The sequence below is a fragment of the Molothrus aeneus genome, chromosome Z (assembly GCF_037042795.1).
Source record: "Molothrus aeneus isolate 106 chromosome Z, BPBGC_Maene_1.0, whole genome shotgun sequence".
Lineage (NCBI taxonomy): Eukaryota > Metazoa > Chordata > Aves > Passeriformes > Icteridae > Molothrus > Molothrus aeneus.
Genome location: NC_089680.1, coordinates 74,319,559 through 74,339,192, shown reverse-complemented (window position 1 = coordinate 74,339,192; position 19,634 = coordinate 74,319,559). Strand labels below are relative to the sequence as shown.

At 38.2% G+C, this 19,634-nt stretch overlaps 1 protein-coding gene across 1 annotated transcript in view; it reads left to right on the top strand.

The window, feature by feature from the left end:
* Positions 1–217: 217 nt before the first annotated feature.
* LOC136569418 (coiled-coil domain-containing protein 171-like) overlaps positions 218–19,634 on the top strand; it is a 34,652-nt gene continuing 15,235 nt past the window's right edge. The window contains exons 1-9 of the mRNA XM_066569809.1: positions 218–232; positions 1,149–1,259; positions 4,425–4,645; positions 9,866–10,004; positions 11,269–11,443; positions 13,612–13,760; positions 16,466–16,612; positions 17,768–17,860; positions 19,149–19,276. Coding sequence (XP_066425906.1) covers positions 218–232; positions 1,149–1,259; positions 4,425–4,645; positions 9,866–10,004; positions 11,269–11,443; positions 13,612–13,760; positions 16,466–16,612; positions 17,768–17,860; positions 19,149–19,276 — 1,178 coding nt within the window. The remainder of the gene's footprint in view (positions 233–1,148; positions 1,260–4,424; positions 4,646–9,865; positions 10,005–11,268; positions 11,444–13,611; positions 13,761–16,465; positions 16,613–17,767; positions 17,861–19,148; positions 19,277–19,634) is intronic.

The following is a 19,634-nucleotide window of genomic DNA, read 5'->3' as shown; positions in this document are numbered from 1 at the left end:
GTTGACTCCATGATCAGAAGGCTCGATTTCTTATTTGATTATATATATATATATATATTACATTATAACTATACTAAAAAGAAAAAGAAGGACAGGTTTTCTCAGAAGCTAGCTAAGCTAAGAAGAGAAGAGAAAAGAATGATAACAAAGGCAGCTCTCTTGGACTCTGTCCGAGATAGCTCGGTCCTTGATTGGCCATTAATTATAAACAGCGAAGATGGGCCAATCTCAGGTGAACCTGTTGCATTCCACAGCAGCAGATCAGCATTGTTTACATTCTGTCTCTGAGGCCTCTCAGCTTCTCAGAAGGAAAAATCCTAAAGAAAGGATTTTTAGGGAAAAGATGTCTACGACACTCTGCCACATGGGCATTTGCTCAAAGGGGTTGCGACGTGATTGCCCCTTGGAGGATGGCTTTTGCAGTTTTGGGGCTACCTTCTTCTGTGGAAACTGACAATGGCCCTGCCTTGTCTCACAAGAAAACACATCATTTTGTATGTGTGGAGAACTTTGTGGATAATTGGCTAGCTGAGAAAGGCCACTTTGATGTGATACCGTTGGATAAGGATAAGGGAAACAAGCTGGGGATTAAGTAATAAGTGTCCAATCACTGACAGAGGTCATGGTGACCTTCGTCTCAACAGGAAGATAGGGGAGAAAATCGTTTGCCAAAAAATGAAGATAGCCTAGGTAGAGTAGCTATAAGAATGTAAACATAGAAACAAAATAATCACTAGAGCATAGAAGTAGGTGTGGTTGATCTAAGTGTGCTTTAACCAATAATGAGCTCAGCTTTTGCAATATGTATAAGCTTCATTAACACCAATATAAATATGTGTGAGTTATCAATAAACTTTGGGATTTGCTGTTCACGCATATTGTGTGCTGCAATTCTTCTGCTGTTCACGACATGTATGCTTATGGGGAGTCTTGCATAAACTTGGTATTCTGCATTCCCCAATGGGTCAAGCTATTGTTGAATGCGCTCATGCACTTGAAGCATGTTCTGGAAAAATGTAAAAGGGGAATGCCGGGAGAGACTTGACACAGTCGACTAGAAAAAGCTTTATATCCAATTAATCACCTTACAGTGCCAAAGAATTCAGAGATTCCTGTAATTCTGAATCATTTTCTCTCGTTGAATTCAGCAGGTGAGACGCACCTGCCTGGAGCCAAGGTCTGGATATGGGACCTTGCCACCAAGAAGTGGGAGGGCCCGTGCCACCTTATGGCCTGAGGGTATGCATATGTCTCCGCAGGTACCGGGGTACGATGGATACCTGCAAGGAGTGTTCACCCTGACTTGCAACATCAGAAACAGAATGTGGCCAGCAGGCAACCTTCAAGCAGTGGCCAAAGTGCTGACCATCAGTCATCAGTCTTTGAATGATGATCAAGACACTGACCACCGACTATTTTTAACATTTTCCAGGGCTCCACTTTCAATACCATTTTCTTACACCTTAAAATAACTGCATCTTGAATTTCAGCAGTGTTCAGTGATGTTTAAGCTGCTTTTTTGCAGCTGAAAATCTGGCTGATGAGATCAAACCTGAAGGCATCTTCTACCAGCACCTGTGACAGTGATGACAGCACCCAGGGCACGATTTATAGCAAGGAAAACAGCTCCTTTCCCCACATGCATCAAGGAAATTGAAGTTGGGGTTAAATGTCTCTAAAATCCTTGCCTGCAACAGAGGTTTAATTCCCAAAAGCAACAGAGAATAACAGGGTTATTAAGTAAGAGGTTTTGCTCTCAGCAGCAGGATTTAAGGCTAAAACCTCTCCAGCATTTTCTGCTTGGTGTAACAACACTGAAATCTCCAAACTCTCTGTTCCAATTCTCCCTCTGTGTCTCATTTTGCACTGTCCATGCCTCAAGAGCTGATGGATGGAGAGTAAACTGCTGAATGCTTCAAAACTCAGCTTCCTAGGATCAGTCCTAATTTGTCCAATTTAGAACTACCAGGTTTGCATGAGGATTTCTCTTCCCACCAGCTAACTGGCTCAGAACAACACAAATCATCATTATTCCTGCAGAAATCAGAGTGGCCTCTGGAAGAGAATTCTTTTTTCTGGCATGTTTTCCTCCTAAAGGATATCCATGATAGTCAGGGCATGTGATTGCTGGGCTCCAGAGTAATGGTGAGCTGCCACAAACAGATCTGCTGCCTTCCAAATCCTCAGTAGCTGGGTCTTGCTGAGACCAAGAAACAAATTCTCATACATTTTGTATGCAACAGTGGCTGGGCAGTTGCTTTTTATTTTATTTTTCCTTATTTGCACCTTTGCTTAATGGTGGCCTTTTTTTATTTCTCTCCATGCACAGAAAACTTCCATAAGCTTCTAATTCTTCTTACTTATGAACTTCAGGCAACCTGCAGGACATTAGCAGGCAATTATAGAAAGGATTTAGAGACTGCAACAAGTAGGAGTGGGCAAAAAGGAGCATGGTATGGCTGTGCCCCCTCTACTGTGTGCTAATGTCTTCCCAAAGAGACTCCCTCCATGACCAGGTCAACATCCACAAATCAGTGGAACAGAAAATCAGGAGCCTAATGAATGCTCTCCCTGCTGATGAAGAAAAGAAGACAAAACAAGGATGAGGAAAAGGGGAACCAAAGGCCTGGCTTATGTGTTCCTAGGAGCTGTGATTGCCGTTTTGGCAGCTAAAAGGCTTAAAGTTTTAGCCCAGTTTTCTTGCTCCCTTTTCACCTGGACAAAAGGGCTTAAAATGAGGCTCTGGATTTCAAGTGTGTGTAGGAGTATCCAAACACAGGCATAATCTGCCAGTTTGTGAAAATGAAGAAATTGAGAGCTTTGAAGCACTCAGCTGGTTTCCTAGTTAATTTCCATGCTGCAATAATCACTTCCATGACTGGACAGCAGAATGTTGTTAACAAACCTAAGTCCTGGCTTTGTGGACATTTAAAACTAGGTGCAGCCAGAAACTCCTTTTCAGAAATTATGGACAAGCTGAATGTAGAAATCTTCCACTAGTTCAGTTCCACTAGCCCACAACAAGTGCACCACTGATCTGGAGAAAGAGTCCTTGTCTGGAGTGTGGGTTGTGTCACAGACTGTCCAGCATGAAAATCATACTTGCAGAAGGCAATATTTGAATTTGCAGGAAGGCTTCATGCAGCACAGATGGAACACCACTCACTGCACCTACAACTTGCAGAATTCAAATGGAATTTCAGTAAGATGAAAAAAAGAAGCTGACCAAGCCCAGGGCCTGTGAGAGCAATTAAATATGCTTCAGCAAAGATTCATCGCATTGTGAGAGGTTTGACAGTGTAGGAGAATTAAATAATGCATTCCATTGGAAGCATCAGGTACAATCACTTTGGAATGGACAGGAGGAACAGCTACAGGAGTCAAGCAAAAAACTAGAATTGCACCCCAGTGAAGAAGTAGATAAAAGCCAAGCCTTGTACAAAACTCTAAAAGAAAACACAGAGAGCATGGCCATGGACTGGACCTGACAGCTTCTCTTCACAAAAGGAAATAGAAGACAACTGTGATAAAGTCTGCATTTCATAACTCAATCTTTATTTCAGATCTCCAAACTTAAACCTTACTTTTGTGTGATTTCTCCATGGAGTTAGTTTGTTGTCTTACTCTCTACTTTTATTATTTGTTTGTTTTAAAATCACAACCTTGTGCACTAAAATCTCTTGGAAATAATTATGAAAAAATGAAACAACACACAAGACACCCTCCATCCCCTCCTTATTTCGTTTGACACAATATCTTTAAAAGAACTACATGACATAGAATGAAGAAAATCACAGCTGAAAGCCATTTACAAAGATCAGGTCACATATGAGAAATGAAGTTTTGAGAGCTATCCCAGAGAGTGTGTGGAATGTTGTGGAGTTTTTATCTCTTGCAATTGAAATCTTTAGTCTTAAAGGATATATCCTGGGTATCCTGATAGATGTGTGCCATAAGACAAAACCTGAAAAAAGCTCAGGATAGCATAGCTGGTGCCAGCAAATTGTCAAATCATCTGCACTCTGAGTGTGCAGACAGAGACAATTTAACAGGAACTTTAAAAACGGAGCTGCAGAAAGTACAGCAGTGCTTGGAGAGGGAGCAAGTGCTTTCCCAGGATACTGTGGAGTGAGCTTTATTCAGTTGTTGTTTGACACAGCTGGGGCTCGAAATCTCGCCGCTTGGGAGGTTTCACAAGAACCTTTCCCTAACCCTAAGTCCCTCCTCATGGAGGGAGATGTGCTCCTGTGGTCCAGAGAGGCCCTGCTTTGAATTGTGTCCACAGACATTCAAAACTTTCTGCCTGTTTGCTCTCCATAACCTGGGTGCTGCCCTGAGGACACGCACATCTCTGCCTGGCTGTGGTGTCAGTCGGTCCTTTTGATTGCCTGCATTATATTTTACCTTGGGGAACCTTTTTTAAGCCTTTAGACAGTTCTGGGCGGCGGCAGAGAGCGGCGGGAGCCCGGCGGAGCCCCACACTGGGTTCGGGGCACTGTGACATCAGCCCCCGTATCCAGGCAGCCGCGGAATTCCCGTCCAGGGCTCCGCCTTGGTCCCTGGACTTCCTGCGGCAGTCCCAGCTTGTCATGCTGGAGGGCGAGCACCGTCGGGACAGCTCCAGAAATGCGCTGCAGACACTCCGGTGAGTTTCTGTAGGTTCGCTGCGGATTTGTTACTAGTCGGGGCTTTTGCCTGCTCTAAGTTAGTGCCCCTTAAGATCACGGTTGGGTTTATCCGTGAGTGGTCTCCATCACCTTCAAACGTCGTGGGACCTTCCAATGTCGTCCTGTTCCACCCTCTGCCGTGGGCAGGGATACATTCCACTATCCTAGGTTGCTGCTCCAAGCCCTGTCCAGCCTGATCTTGGAGACCCCCAGGGATGGGGCAGCCGCAGCTGCTCTGGGCACCCGGTGCCAGGGTCTCACCACCCTCACTGAGGAGAATTTATTCCTCACATCTAAATCAGTGGCCTATTGTGAAGTATTCAGCATATATTCAGAAGTTTGCAAGAAGAAGCTGACACAAGTTTGTAGTGACACATCAAATGTAATTCCCCAAGCAAAAACTTCCTCTGCTGTTTTGGTTAATTATGGAGCTTCCACAAGTTGCTCCATGGCACTGGATTTTTATCTTTTTCCCTAGGTGAAATAGCCCATTTTTTGAATTTATCTCTTGGTGTGCTAGTAAGCTATTCATAGGTATATTAACAGAGGAATATTGCATATTCAAAATCTTTAGCATTCTCAGGGGACACTCTTCAGATTTAGTTTGTTCTTTTCCTCTATGTGACTTCAGAGTAATTTAAAGAAGTTTTAAAACTTCAGAATGATGTGGATGTGACAGAAAACATTTTGAGTCTGTTATGAAACTACAATTTTTTTTCCCCTGTTCATTATGAGTTTTTGGTGTAAGTTGCAATACCAAAAAGAATGATGTTATGAAAAACGAATTTGTTAGTTTTCACAGCTACATCTTAAAGCAAAAATTCTGCGCAATTTGTGAAAGACTTAGCAGCCTTTAGGATAGCAAGTGTTCTATTAGGCAGGCAACCTTGGCTATCTGATCTACTTAAAAAATCACAGTACCTTTTATAGTACCATTTATCTCCCTAAGAACTGTGTAGAATTTTTTGAAGAGAAGCAGAGTTTGTAAACTGCTTAGGAGGAAGGTAGCTCAATCTATGCAAACATAACATTTTTTTATTGGTGTTCTGAAAACTCTGACAGTGGATATCCTGCTACATATATATATTTATTTCTCTACAATAGTCAGGCTTAGAAGACTAACAGTACAATGCTATTTTCTAAAGCTGATGTCAAATTGCAGTTGTGGTAATTGTTCACGTGACATGGTAGTATGAGTGTTTAAAAAAATCAATATTTTAGTAGGCTGACAAATAAAGCAAAGCATGTGTCTGCTAGAGGCCTTGATAGTTTAATGATGCAGAAGAGACTAATCTTTGAAGCTCATCAAGTAGAAGTATGTATGGTTAACTGTGTTCTTCATCCTCCACAGTTTATAGACTTAAGAAAACCACAGTTTGGAAACCATGAGTTCAGCCCCTTCAGACAACATTGCTTCCAGGGAACCTATCCGGTGAGGTCCAGTTCTGGATTTTTAAGTGTAGCAGTTTAATTCCTGCTTTTGTGGCTTATTTATTTTCTAGATGCCTGAAATGATACAATTCAGGCAGAGGAAGAACCAGATATGGTGTGACACATGCAAAGTGTCATAGAGTCATCAGGAGGTAGAGATAGTTTCTGCCAGCAAGCAGGAGCACAGCCCAGGAGGCACAGGAGGGTGTTCCACATTAATTGGGCTGGTAGATGTTGGCTTGAAGTCTTACCATGACCCCCGTGTTTTATAACGTGATAAGAGTTTGATCTTTGGCACAAACAATTTGTCTCTCTTTAGTCTGTACAAAACTGCCAGTTCTATGGGAACTGCAAAATTCCACAAATACGGAGTTTGGTTAGAAAATCAGACTGCAGGCTGCTCTCTTAGCTGCAGAAGTTCAGCAAAATTACACTCCTAGGTAGTAAGTGCAAGAACATTTCTCTCAATTGCAAAACTACTCTGCATTTTCTGCCAGCTGTGGAATTGAAGCTAGTGAAAAGTTGCTTTTCTGCAATGGTCAATGCTGACTGTAACCAGTGGACTTGTGAAGTGAAAACTGAGAATTTAGGTTTTGAGCTACAAAATAACTTCTACAATGTAGAAATCAGGAGCTATTTCACCTGCTCACATGCTTTATTGAAACCTCTTAAATTCCTGTTAAAAATGGTGTCTTAATAAAAATGGTATCTTATTAAAAGCTGTAGTTGGTAAAAAACCATATTTTAGCTCAAAACCAAGGGTTGATGAACTCCTAATATGTGAAAATGGAAGTAGAAAACATTCTCTGAATTTTGATAGGTTGCAAATTGTGCATATTTCGAAACCTTCTAGGGACTTGGTGTGGTTTTGTCTTTGACTGAATCTTCTGACAGCTTTGTGGTTGTAACACTTGTAGCTGTTATACGAAGATGGGAGGAAAAATCTCCTAGAAGTGGTAGGAGGAAGCTTTCAGAAAGTATTGCATTTGCTGGCCATGCTGTGACAATTAAAGAAAGTATTACAGAAACAAAAATTCTTGAGGCTAGTTTCCATTTTATTTGAAAATGTATAAGTAGACAACCAAAATGAAGTGGGCAACATAAGTAATAGTTCAACAGTTCTGACACTGGGACTGGGGGATTTTTTGTTAGCTGGGGGATTTTTTGTTCATTTGTTTGTTTTTGTTGGTTTGGGTGGTTTTTTTGTTCTATACTAAGAAAAAAATTAGGGTTTTCTGATATATATTTTTAAGTTTCCACCAATTGCATCGTGACTTCAGAAGCTGTGCGTAAAATGCTATTTCAAAAGGTGTCTAATTTTTTTTTTTGCCAATACTTAATATTATGTTCCCTGTTTTAATGCTCTGATACATATTTTTCATTTCCATGGCATCCTTAATTTGCTAATGCTTGTGGTATCACAAATTTTGTGCATGGTATGGTTTTTTTTTTTTTGATTCTCCCCCACAGATTCAGTTAAGCAGAATAGTTAATTGCAGTTAGTTTCTCCTCCGAGTAAGTTTTAATGTCTTTCCATTATGATTTTTTGTTGGTGGAGATTTCATAGGAGAGCTGAAAGAAAGAGATTGCTTTAGCTCTGACTGCCACACAAACCAATGTCATTTAATGAAAGCCTTAAAGGTTTTTACAAAAAGTCATTATTCTCTTGCTTCCATTCTGTGTGGTCTCCATGAAAATAATATTGCATCTCACCAAGTTTAAATAAGGTCAATGACTCCCCTGCTGCCTCCAGACCAAATAAATGGTTCCCCTTTCCATAACCTTTGTTTCTTGGACCAAGTCTTCCCCAGTTTTCAGTTTGGGTTTCATTTTTCCCCCTTGGTGCTGTCTGGCTTTTAGCTATTTTCAGCTGAGACTGGTACTTCATTCATCATCTCTGAATAATATTACTTGCCTTTATTTCTTCTGTGTTTTCCCCAGAAAGGGAGAAAAAAGGGTCACTCAAACCAATTACATGATGTCCACAAACAAGATTTTATTCCGATTTTATTACAGATGCTCCAGCTGCTCAGGTTCTATTATTTCCCAATCTTCTTACTGCAGGAGCAGAGTTACACTAAAAATAGTGATTTTAATTGTTGCTGATCTCTTGCTCTTTGGTTCATGTTGCTTGCTTTGGGTATGGCTTTGGTAGTAAGTTCTGAAAACTAATCATGACCTTGTGGTTTTCTTGCAGGTTTTAATGATTATTATCTCCTACATTTATTAAATACATAAAATGGGTTAAGAACACGGCACCTTGTGGAACAATTTCTGATGACATCGAGCTGTTCTGATCTGACAGACGATGTCTGTCTTCTTTTTAAATGGGAATATACTTACTGTTTATTCAATTATAAGATATTTATGGTCTGCAGCTAAAATACTGAAATGTCATCCTTTAAGAGAGATGTCTTCAAAGGCAAGATTTTATCTAAGTTACAGATCCCCTTATTGATAGTATTTGTATCTCTTTGGCCAGCCAAAAAAAAAAAAAAGAGAAAAATATGACATCAGGTAAATTTTTGGTCATGAAAAATGTTAACTGTACCTATACACAAATCTAGGGGTAAAGTGGTGACTTAAAGATCTATTAATTAAATGCCAGGACAGTGTTACTTCTGTAAAAAATACTTCATGTAGACAAAGATATGGTATTTTAGTATTTACATTTCTGCATTATATGATACCAGTTTAGTGCTTAATTTAATCATGTTTCTTTTATCAGTGTATTTCACATTTATTGCCCATAAACTCTTGCACTTTTGCAAGTCTGGATAAAATAATTGTTGCAGTCTTACATACTTAAAATAATGTGAAAATGAACATATCAAATAATGTGAACACTGATATTCAAGAACTGAAATAACTGAAAAGTTTTCCAGTTTGAAGTTATAATAATTTCACTTTAAATTATTTACCTGGATAATAAATATTTTTTAATGTAACTATATATATGTATATGCATACATATCTATATATATATGTAACATATATATCTGTATCTATACATGGTTGTGTGTGTGTATCTATAGAAATTTATATATTGTATGTATAAATTTTTCACTTTATATATAGAAACTTGGTGTTGACTCTTTTGTAATTGTTTGTGGTGCTTGAGGGCTGATTCTGCTAATTGCCAAGTAGATTTTGCTTTAACTAAAATAGTAGTGGAAATTATGATAAAACAGGGTAGTTTGGAGGCCTAAACCTTCAATTTCTGTTGTGTCTGTGATCAGTTGCATGTCTGTGGTTTGAATGTATGTATCTCAGAAGACAAAGTGTAAAAAGAGAGGTTTTTTTCCCACATCTGTGGATTTGTTTCATGACAGAGATGGTTTTGAGATGGTAACTAATGTTAAAAAATGAGACTTTTTGTGGAGACAAAAAGCTTGCAGTTGTTTTAACTCACATAATTGGAATTACGTTTCTAAGCCTCCTGGAAGTTAATTATCAAAAATTATGGAAGTTCATTATGGGGAACAAAGATACTAAAAAATAATAATAAATATGTTATGCTTAAATCAACTTTATTAGTGGAAAGTGAATCTCTCTTTTAAGTTCCTGCTGCCACATCTCTCATATCTTGCACAATAAGCAATTCTATATAATCCTTTCTTCAAAGAGCAATAGTAAGATGAAAACTGCACAAAATAATTTTACTTATGTGAAGGTTTAAAACTCTGGACCCATGATTGGCTAATTGAGGTAAAGAAGCATTAAAACTTCAAAGGAATGCTCATGTTTCTTCAAAACACACTTTTCAGCTCAGATAATCAGTTACAAGAGTTACCATTGCCTCAGAATTTAAATCAAATGGAAACGGACACTGTTGAAGATCTGAGAAGAAAACTCCATAGTCTGGAGAAAATAAATTTGGAATTAAACAATCAACACAATCAAGAGGTAAGGAGTTTTTTTCTTTGTTTGCTTTATTTTACCCGGAGAATAAATGTAATTTCTTTCCTTAAATGCAATTTGTTTCCTTGAAATAATCCTCTCATCAGGTGAGTCAAAATGACATTCAGTAGTTGGAAAATAACAAAGTAGCGCTGTACAGACATCTCATGCCTGTCCCTAGAAACTGATATCACTTTTAGCGTCATTGCTAATAGCTGAAGGTGTGTGTAAGAAACTTGAGCACTACACAACAGTAAAATCATGCAGAAGAATATTTTGCACCCTCAGCTTTGGAATTCTCAAGGTAAGATGTGGTTTGTCTGTTTGTTTGAGTCTTTTAATCCCAGGAATTCCAGGGGTCCATTTTACAGAATCACCCCACCATTGACAGAGCAACGGGATCATGACAAGGGCAAGTCACTCTGTAAGAAGCAGGAATCCTTAAATAAGTGGATAGGGAACAACAAACTTGGTTTATTGGCTGTGTTTAGCAGGAAACAGCTGAACGAGCACCCACACCAGATGCCCCTAACAAACTGCTAAGAGCAGAATTGTTACTTTTAGCAGTAATAAAATTCAAAGTAAAGAAAATTTTAATGAAGTCTTTTCTCACTGCTACTTCATTTAGGTACTAGTTTGCCACAAGAGCATCAGGGAAAACCTTTGTAATGGGGTTAAATTATTTCCTATGAATGGAGCTCCTGTTAAATTATTTCCTATGAATGGGGCATCCATGAAGGATGCTGCTGCTTTGTAGATGTTCTGAAGAAATTCATGGTTTACTTTCCACCTTCTTGAGTTCTAATGGCTTGAATGTGGTTTCCTGGCTCCAGTTTTTGGCAGCGGTGACTAGACTATCTTTCTTACACCAGATAAGAATCCTTTTTGAAGCCTTTTCTTTGTTTTGTTTGTTGTGTTTAATAGCATTCTGCTTGACTGCTGAACATCATTGGACTGAAGTTTGTGTTTACACACTGAGTTCCTAGGTGTCTGATAATCTAGTATCCCAACACAACTGCTTTTCTAGTTGTAAATACAGTTACCATAAAATTGCCTGTGGAATAAATATAATTGTAGCTTTTATTTTCTTAAGGCAGAGCATGTTTGGAAAAACAGAGAGGTACATTTAAGGTACATGAAAATGATCTAGGAACAGTTTGCATAAAAAAAAAAAAAGGATCTAAAATGTGTGGTTGCAAGACTGTATTTCAAAATCAGATGGGATAAGATGGCAGCTATGAATGCAATTTCTGAAATATTTATTTTCTAGATGTCTTGCTATGAAAAAGAAATAAAGAAATTAAGGTTGGAACTTGAGAAAGGAGAAGCTCTTCGTCAACATCTGGAGAGTGAAATGACATTTGCTAGTAAAGAAGCTGATTTACGGCTCTATGCTGCAGAGGATGAACTGTGTGATGCAAAAGCCAAAGTTATGGAACTTCAAGGTAATTTTCAAAAAAACAAAAAAAATCATAGGCCAGAGGCTACATCAGTCCCAAGTCATTAAAAAAGCAGAGATTGCACAAGGTTTTACAGTTACAGTGTTTTTTGGAAAGTCTCTTATTTTCTTATTTTCCCATGTCTTACTCATCTGCTCCTATAAGCTCATAAGAGTTTGCAAAACCCTTGCTGTCTCATACCAATTAAATATAACCTGCTAAGCCTATCAATACCTTTTTTTTTCTCTTGCTCCTTACCTTCTGTTTTTCCTTCCTTCAGTGTGCACAGAATTGTAATTAAGGAGTCCCTCTCCACTTCCTGCTTATCACTATATCCAGCTGTTCTTCCTTTTTATTTTCAGGGGGAAAAAAAATAAAATCAAGTCCTGTTTATTTGTTTACACTCTTTCCAAAAACTTTTTTTTCCCCCAGGAGTTCTCATCGTGCTGCTTTTCTCTTTCACCTTTTCAGATATTTCTGGCTTTTTGTTGCTCATATCTGGCCTCTTCAAGTCATCTTTGGTTTTGTTTTTATACAAATAACAGGGGTTATGACAGTAGTACGTGGAAAGGAAGGGTTTTACCTACACATTTTCCCCCTACTAGTTTTGCATTCAGAAACTCAAATTTTCTTAATCCTTCTCAAACAGAGAGGGATTTCTCACTCTTAAAAGCTGGGGAGATTTTTTTTTTATTGTTACCTAAGTAAATATAATACTGTTTAAATTCAGTACAAGAGATGTATTTGTGAATCTTTGGTGTTCACTGAAAAGACTGGAGGACTCCTGGAGTTTGTAACCTTACAAGGATGGAAGGAGCCTCTGAAACTTGAAATGCATTTATACTGCCAGGTTTTTTTAAAAAGATAATAAGAATTCTGCACTTTCATTCATTTGGAGAACACACAGATTACAGAAATCTTGGTTTAAATTTCGCAAACAGTTTTTTTTTTTTGGGTTGGGGTTCTTTGTTTGTTTTTTTTTTTTTTGTTTTGTTCTTTGTTGTTTTTTTTTTTTTTTCCCTGGTTTTGTTTTTATTGTTACAAATGTCAAAGAAGCCAAAGACTTGGCTTTGAGTGTTCTTCTCATTTCTTTTTCAGTTTTTAACTTACTGCTTCTTCTCCCTTATCCCTTGGAGCCTTGCTCACCTCGTGTGGTGTTTTGGATACAATCTCAACTTAACTTCTTGGACAGAGCACCTCACTTGTGCCCTTTCGTTAGTATTTTCTCCAAGATGTTTTTCTGCTGTTCTTCTTGAGGTTTGACTTCCTGACATCTGACAGGTCTTTTCCATCACTGTGTCCACAAATTCTCTGTGTTTTCCCAACATGTCTCTTCTGGTTTTCTCACCCTTCTCCACCTAGGAAGAAATTTCAGAAGAATAGGATGAATTTGAAGTAAAAATCTCTTAGAAAGTGGTGATCACATAAATGCCAACATAGCTAGTTGTACTCAGTAACATAAAAAAATAATACAAAATATTTTGACTGAGTTTGTGAAATGAAGCAAAGTTCCTAGTAAAACTGCTTTTAGGAAAAGAACTCTTCCTTGGCATTTAAGCTTGCACAGAGAAGTAGATCCAGTATTTCCCTATCTTGGGGCAGCCATTGGGCTGAAGATTTAAATCTCTTGAGCAGCAGTAAATTTCCCCAGAAAAGCTAAGCCTTTGCTCATTAGCCCAACCTGCCTAAGGTTTTCCTTGAATCATTTTCATGTGGCAAGTGTCTGTCCTTATTGTTACTTAAACTGAGCTTGAAATTAATTGATACAGACTGAAATGTCTCATAACTATTTGGCAATAAGCTAGCCAAGTGTTGCAGAAAAATGTAATTAAGTTATTAAGTTCCCTATGCTATAGAGGCCTCACTTGAAAGAGTTGAATTTTTATTCCTTTCCAAAGGGAGAAGAGCTTCAATTTGAAATCTCATTTGTTTGAAATCTAATTTTCTCAATGCTTTTGAGAAATCTCCAAAGCATTTCTATGTCCTTGTGTGAAAGATGCTACAGGAACACAAGATGTGATTGTTTCTCTGTAGTGAAACTGGAAGTGTTACTGTTCCAGTGTTTCACAGGATACCACAATACACAGAGGAACTTATGTTCATTATACTCTTTTTTTTTCTGAACATGCTTATTTTTTTTTTGTTTGTTTGTTTGTTTGTTTTGTGAACAACAGAAATGAATGACGAACACCAGCAGAAAGCATCAGAGACTGAGAAAATAGTTCAAAGATTTGCAGTGGAGATGGAGAACATCCACAGAGTACACCTTGCTGAGCTAGAATTCCTTTTTAAAGAAAAAGCTGAAGCAGAAATGGCTTTTCAGGTATGATGTAGTAATAGATGGAAAGTTCCATGAGATGCTGGCTGAAAGTTTTTTGATGCCAAGTGTGTGGTGGGTTGGAGTTTTTTGGGTTTAAGGGAGAAAAAAATCCCCCAAATAGCTAAATACTGCAGAATAGTTCTGAAGATTACAGAAGTAATGAAGTTACAGAGTTATGAAGTTACACTTAGTGTGTAATGCTGGTAGTGAAAAACAGAGGAGCTTGTGGACAGGACAGGAGCTGCGGACAGGACCTAATGTCCTTCTCAAAAGAAGCCAGTTTTTATTCAAAGCTGATTCTTGTAAAGGTAGGGCAGGACATAGGCTGTGAAGAAGCCTACTTTTAGATAGAGTTTTCTTTTTTAAGTTGCCAGGGGCAGCAGGGTAAGCTCTGAGTTCTGCCTAACAGTGAGTGGCTGAGTTAGTTTGAGGAGGCTCTGGAAGGGTATTGCCTTCTGTTGTGCACAGTGTTTTGTAGAAGCTACCTTCAGAGAGTTTAATGCTGCATCAAAAATCAGTGTTGAAAAAGTATGCCATGCTCTGTTGAGTGATGTTTGTCCTTGAAAAAGGACAAAAGGAGCAGTGTATGGCTCAGGACATTGTCTTCTCTGTCAGTTCCCTGGCAGTGTTCTCTGACAGTGGTTGTAGAGGAAGGGGTTTTGTTGGTAAATGTATTAAAGCTACAAACTTGTAGGAAATGTAATTCACATGAGTAGACTAAGATTGCCATGAATACATGTAGCTCGTTAAACAGGCCAGAGTGAGCTGTAGGGTTTCAGAATCTTGATGTCACTGGACTCAGAAGTCTTTCAGGACTTTCAAGAATCACTGAAAGGAAAATGTGACTCACTGCTAGGTGCCAAACCCTAACCTGCCTTCAGTAGTAAAAATGTTACATTTTTCCACTTTGCTTTTGTAGCTGCTCCCCTGCCCATCACCCTAGAGTTATGTTACATATAATTATAAAATTCTGGGAAATAAAAAAATCTTACATCTTGATTGTCCTTGACTCGACCGCATTGAAAGCTTAATTCATTTGAGCTTGTCAGATGAACATCAGAAATATCTGGGTTTATAAATGATGACTTTGAATGCATTGCAGTCTTTTGTGTTGTGTATTTATAGGCCCAAATTTAAATCTCCTTGAGTTATTCTGAGTTATAAAATGAAATGAGTTATAAAATGAAAGGAGATTTAATTGTGGTCTTAATACATGCAGAGAAGTGGGATTCTGAGCATGTAGGCAAATCCTGACTGGAAAAACTACACAAACTGTAATTCTGAACTTGGCTGTGAAAATGCTGAGGTAGGCGTGGGAGTGGAGTCATGGAGTATTGAAATGTGCCTCTGGAACGAGCACACAGGAAAAATCACCCTCCCTGCTGTGTGACAGGATCTATTGGGCGGATCCTGGCCCGGGATGGGAGGGGTCGCATTCGCTAGGAAGGGCAATAGCATCAACTCGTGGATAGGCAGGAGTTCATATCCCTGCACGTTTTTTTCCTTCAAATACTTGGGAGAGTGTGTCGTTCACAAACGGTTTAAAAAAAAAAAAAAAAAAAAAGACCAGCTGTGTTTTTCATGAGCAAATATTTGCAGGTGGCTACGGGGATAGTATTCAACAGTCATATCACCTCCAAAAAGTTCAGAAATTCTTCAAAATTCTGAAATCCTGCAGCTCATGCCGACTTGTTTAACGAGCTTGATATACTCACAACAATTTTAGTTTTCTAATGTTAATTATATTTCCAGTAGAAAATGTTTTAAAATTTTTTGTTGTATTTCACAGCAAACTATCTGTTACTTATTTCACATTTCCTAGCTCACATTTGTTAATATTTGGAAGATAAACCTGAAGGAATAAATATTTCTGTATCTTTCCAGATATAGAGAAGAAATGTTAGAAAATGTAGAAAACAGTTAATTTTGGCTTCTTTATTTATTTATTTTGCATTCTGAAGAGTAGAAAACTGTCTTGCTGGACGTGCAAAGGTAGAGGATTAGCTTAAATTTAATCCAAATTCATATGGACAATGGGGATTTTGTAGCAGTGACTTCATGGAGCTGCAGTGTCCAGTAATGTTAATAATGCTTCCAGCCTCTAGCTGAGTTCAATTTCTGTATGCAGAAATTGAAGTGGGGACCAGATCATTTTATTCTACTGAGGACTTCATATTTCATCAATTTTTAAATTCAGTTTCTAGAAAGAAGAAAATGCTTTTCAGAAAAGCAGAAATCAAAATTATTTAGTCTGTGGGACTAACTGTTTCTAAAAACATCTGAAGTTTCAGCAATCACAATCATAACAAAAATGAACTTTTGTCCCCATGCATAATTTCCCCAAATGCACTCTGTTTCTATCATTGCCACTGAGCTGGGAGACAGAAGAGATTGAAGGGCTGTACTCTTTTAAGGAAAGGTTTCCAGTGGAGATCTGGCTCTGATTTTAGTGTTACCACAGAAGATCATGTTCACAGTGATTTTTGGGCCAACGCAGATTTCTTGGTGGTGAATCAAAAGCACGTCTGTTGTTGGGTAAACACTTCTGTTGACGTGTGCTGGCGTCGTAGATTTTAAAATTCTAACGTCATCTTCTGATGCAGTCTCCATTCCTCTCAAACTGCAGCTGAACTCTCAACTGCAATACTTTATCTTAGAAAAAGTGCCTCTTGATGTATTGATTTATTCCTTTACCTATTTATCTTTAGAAAACTAATGCTGCCCTGCAAAGCACTGCCAAGAAGTTGAAGGATTTGGAGGCAGAGCACAGTGGCTGCACCAAGGTGCTGAAGCTCCAGGCCGCCTGTCTGGAAATCAAGAATAAACGGCAGGAGAGGCTCCTCCAAGAACTGGAGGTAAAGCTTTCTGCCTGCTGCTGGGAGCCTCAGCAAGCACTGGCACAACTGAGCGGTTTCATTTCTGAGGGGTGAAACCTCTGAGTTAGGCTATGAGTGCCCCGTGTTTGATTAACAAAATGCAGAGCATCACTTGGCAGGAAAGGTGGATTCACAGGTGAATGCTGCGAGCCTGACCTGAGAGTGGTGTTTGAACTGCAGATGGAAAGGGGTTTATGTCACTGGGAAAGTACTCTTAGCAATATGGGTACAGAGGGAGTATTTGCGCAGGATTTGTGACTTTTTTATTTTTTAGTTAAGCATCTTAAGCAGATAGATCTTGTGGGAGGAGGCAAAGCTTAAGCCTTTTGGCTGATGCTTTTGTGGAGTGGGTTTGGTAAGCTCTGTGCAGTGACTTTCTCTTTAATAGGCCTTCCACAGATCTCTGTTTCTCAATTATTTCCTTTTGTGAATGTGTGAGCTTATACATAGTTTAAATTTATTGCCAACAGCTCGTATGTTCATTTTATGTATTAATTTATTTTTCAGTTAATGTTTCCCTAACTGAAGTGCTTGGAGTTAGGATTCAGTCTCACATGCTTGCTCCTTTGCTTTACCTGTCCAAAATCAATGACTTGACTTGTATCTGTGTAACCTTGAGTGTCTTAAATTACTTTTAATATGAATGTCCTTTTCTTCATCTTTCTGGCATCACTTGAAGGCAGAAGTCATTTTGGGGTGTATTGTTCTTTTCAAATCAATCATCAGTCAAAGTGAGATGATGTTTTTGATAGGAAACAATGTAGCTAAAATTTCATGTGGATTTCTATTATAGCAGCTCTGTAGTTACTGCTTCTGCTAAAAACATTTTTTCTATTGAAATACCATGTCCAGGCCTTTAGATAGAGACAGGTATCTGTGACTATGAAAACTGTAGCAAGAACGTAATCCTACATCAATTTCTTTAACTAAACAGAAAATATTACTTTAATATTCTGGATATGTAATTGTTTCCTTTCATTTATTTATTGACATGAGTTTTCACAGTTCCAAAGTGCAAGTAGTTCAGATACCACAGGTTGGTGTATGGAGACCTAATAAACTGAAGAAATTAAGTTGTCTTTGCATGATGTCATCATCTTTCCGGACTTAGATATTTTTAAAATGTACTTTTAGGCAGCTGCAGTGAAAATAAAGAAACTGGAGGATGATGCTGCAGCAGCAAGACGAGCGCATGTAGAATGTAAATACACTACAGAAGTCATGCAGGTAAACTTTTGATTAAATATTTGGTAGAAGTTTGCAGTAAAATGGAAGATGAACTTGTAAAGGTGCAATCTTCCAAAAATGTTCAGACTTCCTTGCTCCAGTGAAAACACTGAGTAGATTTTTTGCAGTGATTGATGATTGTCAAGACTGTAAAAGGTAATAGAAAAATATCTCCTTGATTTCCAGGAGATATGGAAACACATTCTTGTGTTTTAGAATTCAAAGGAGCATTGAAAGAGTGAGGGGAAAGGAAATGTTTCACAATAGTTAAACTGCTGAGATATTCTGTCCTATATCTTTGGAATGGGCACTTAGGTAATTTCAGAGATAGAGTGCATTCACCCAACTTCTCTAGGTGTGAGATATTAATGCATCCTGAGACTGCAGTTCCAAATGTAACTATTCAGAGTACATTTCAGCTATTACATCTGCTGTTGCCAGAAAAGTTTGAATATATTAAAAAATGTGATATGTATACTTGAATATTAAATTTTTGTATCACTAAACTGTGTCACACAGGGTTTGATCCATTAAAGTAATTAGGGTTTATTAAAAAAACAAAAGTGAAAATCCTGTAAGGTGATTGTTGAGTGATCTTGTAGTGACTAAGGAAGCCTTCCTAGTGGATTTTTGAAGAACTAAATGAGAAAACAAAAGGGAATTTCATTATTTTTTTCTTGTTTTCTGAGGAACACAAACAAGCATTGCCACTTCTTCAGTCATTTTCTTATGACCTTCTCTAAGTACAGGCACTTGGATTTCTGAAGTGATGATTAAATAAATTGTGATGATTCAGGTTTTTTTATTCCCTCTCTACTTTTACAACATACAAAGGAGCTGGAAAAGTAACATTCCGTGAAGTTAGAGATTTATCTTTTATGGGTGAAGACCTCAGAAGGTTTTCTTCCTTGTTTATGTACATGAACAAGCTCCACATGAGCTTTGCTCTGAGTGCAAGTGTAGCTTTTACTGTTAATCCTACCCTTTTATGAGTCTACTTAATGAATAGAATTCCCCTGGAAAACTTCAGTAATATAAATAATGGAAAACAGGAAAATCCAAACACCATGCAAGGAGAACAAAAGGTGCTTTGGGTCAGCATATCTATTTCTTTCTGTTTTGGACTCTATGTATAAATCCATTTTTATGTGTGTTAAATGCTTTCTAATTCCATATAGAATTAATAGAAGATATTCACCTATAAAAAGCAGAACAGAACCGTGAACAGCATTAAAGACCATGGCAGTCTTTCCTAACTTCCTTCAACTGCTTTCTTATCACTTGGTAGTTGAGAATTCAAGAACTGGAAGACATTTTGAATGAAGGGCATCGCGGCAGGAGAGAAGATTTTCCAGAAGGGATAGCAAGGGAAGAGTTCAGAGAGCCAGTAAATGCACTTGAGACAGGAAAAAAAGAGTAAGTTTCCTTTTAAAGCCATTGCAAAATGGCACTAGACAGCCTCAGTACAACTCGCACTTTACAGTCCCTGCATTTTTCAGTCAGCAGAAAATCTGGTGCAAAGTGCCAAACCAAACTAAAGGTTCAGAACCTGGCAGTCCATTAATAACAGGCCCATATCAGTAACCAAAGGTATTGTGAATGGTACAGATAATAACTGGCCTGCTACAGATTATTTGCCAAACCAAAAATTTTGCAAATCATAGTTATGGTTAGGTCCAGGGTCCAGTAATGGTTGGGGTGAGTGTAGGAAAAGATATCCAGCAGGTCTAGAAAAGATGGCTTTTCTATATACACTTAGATTATTATGAAGACA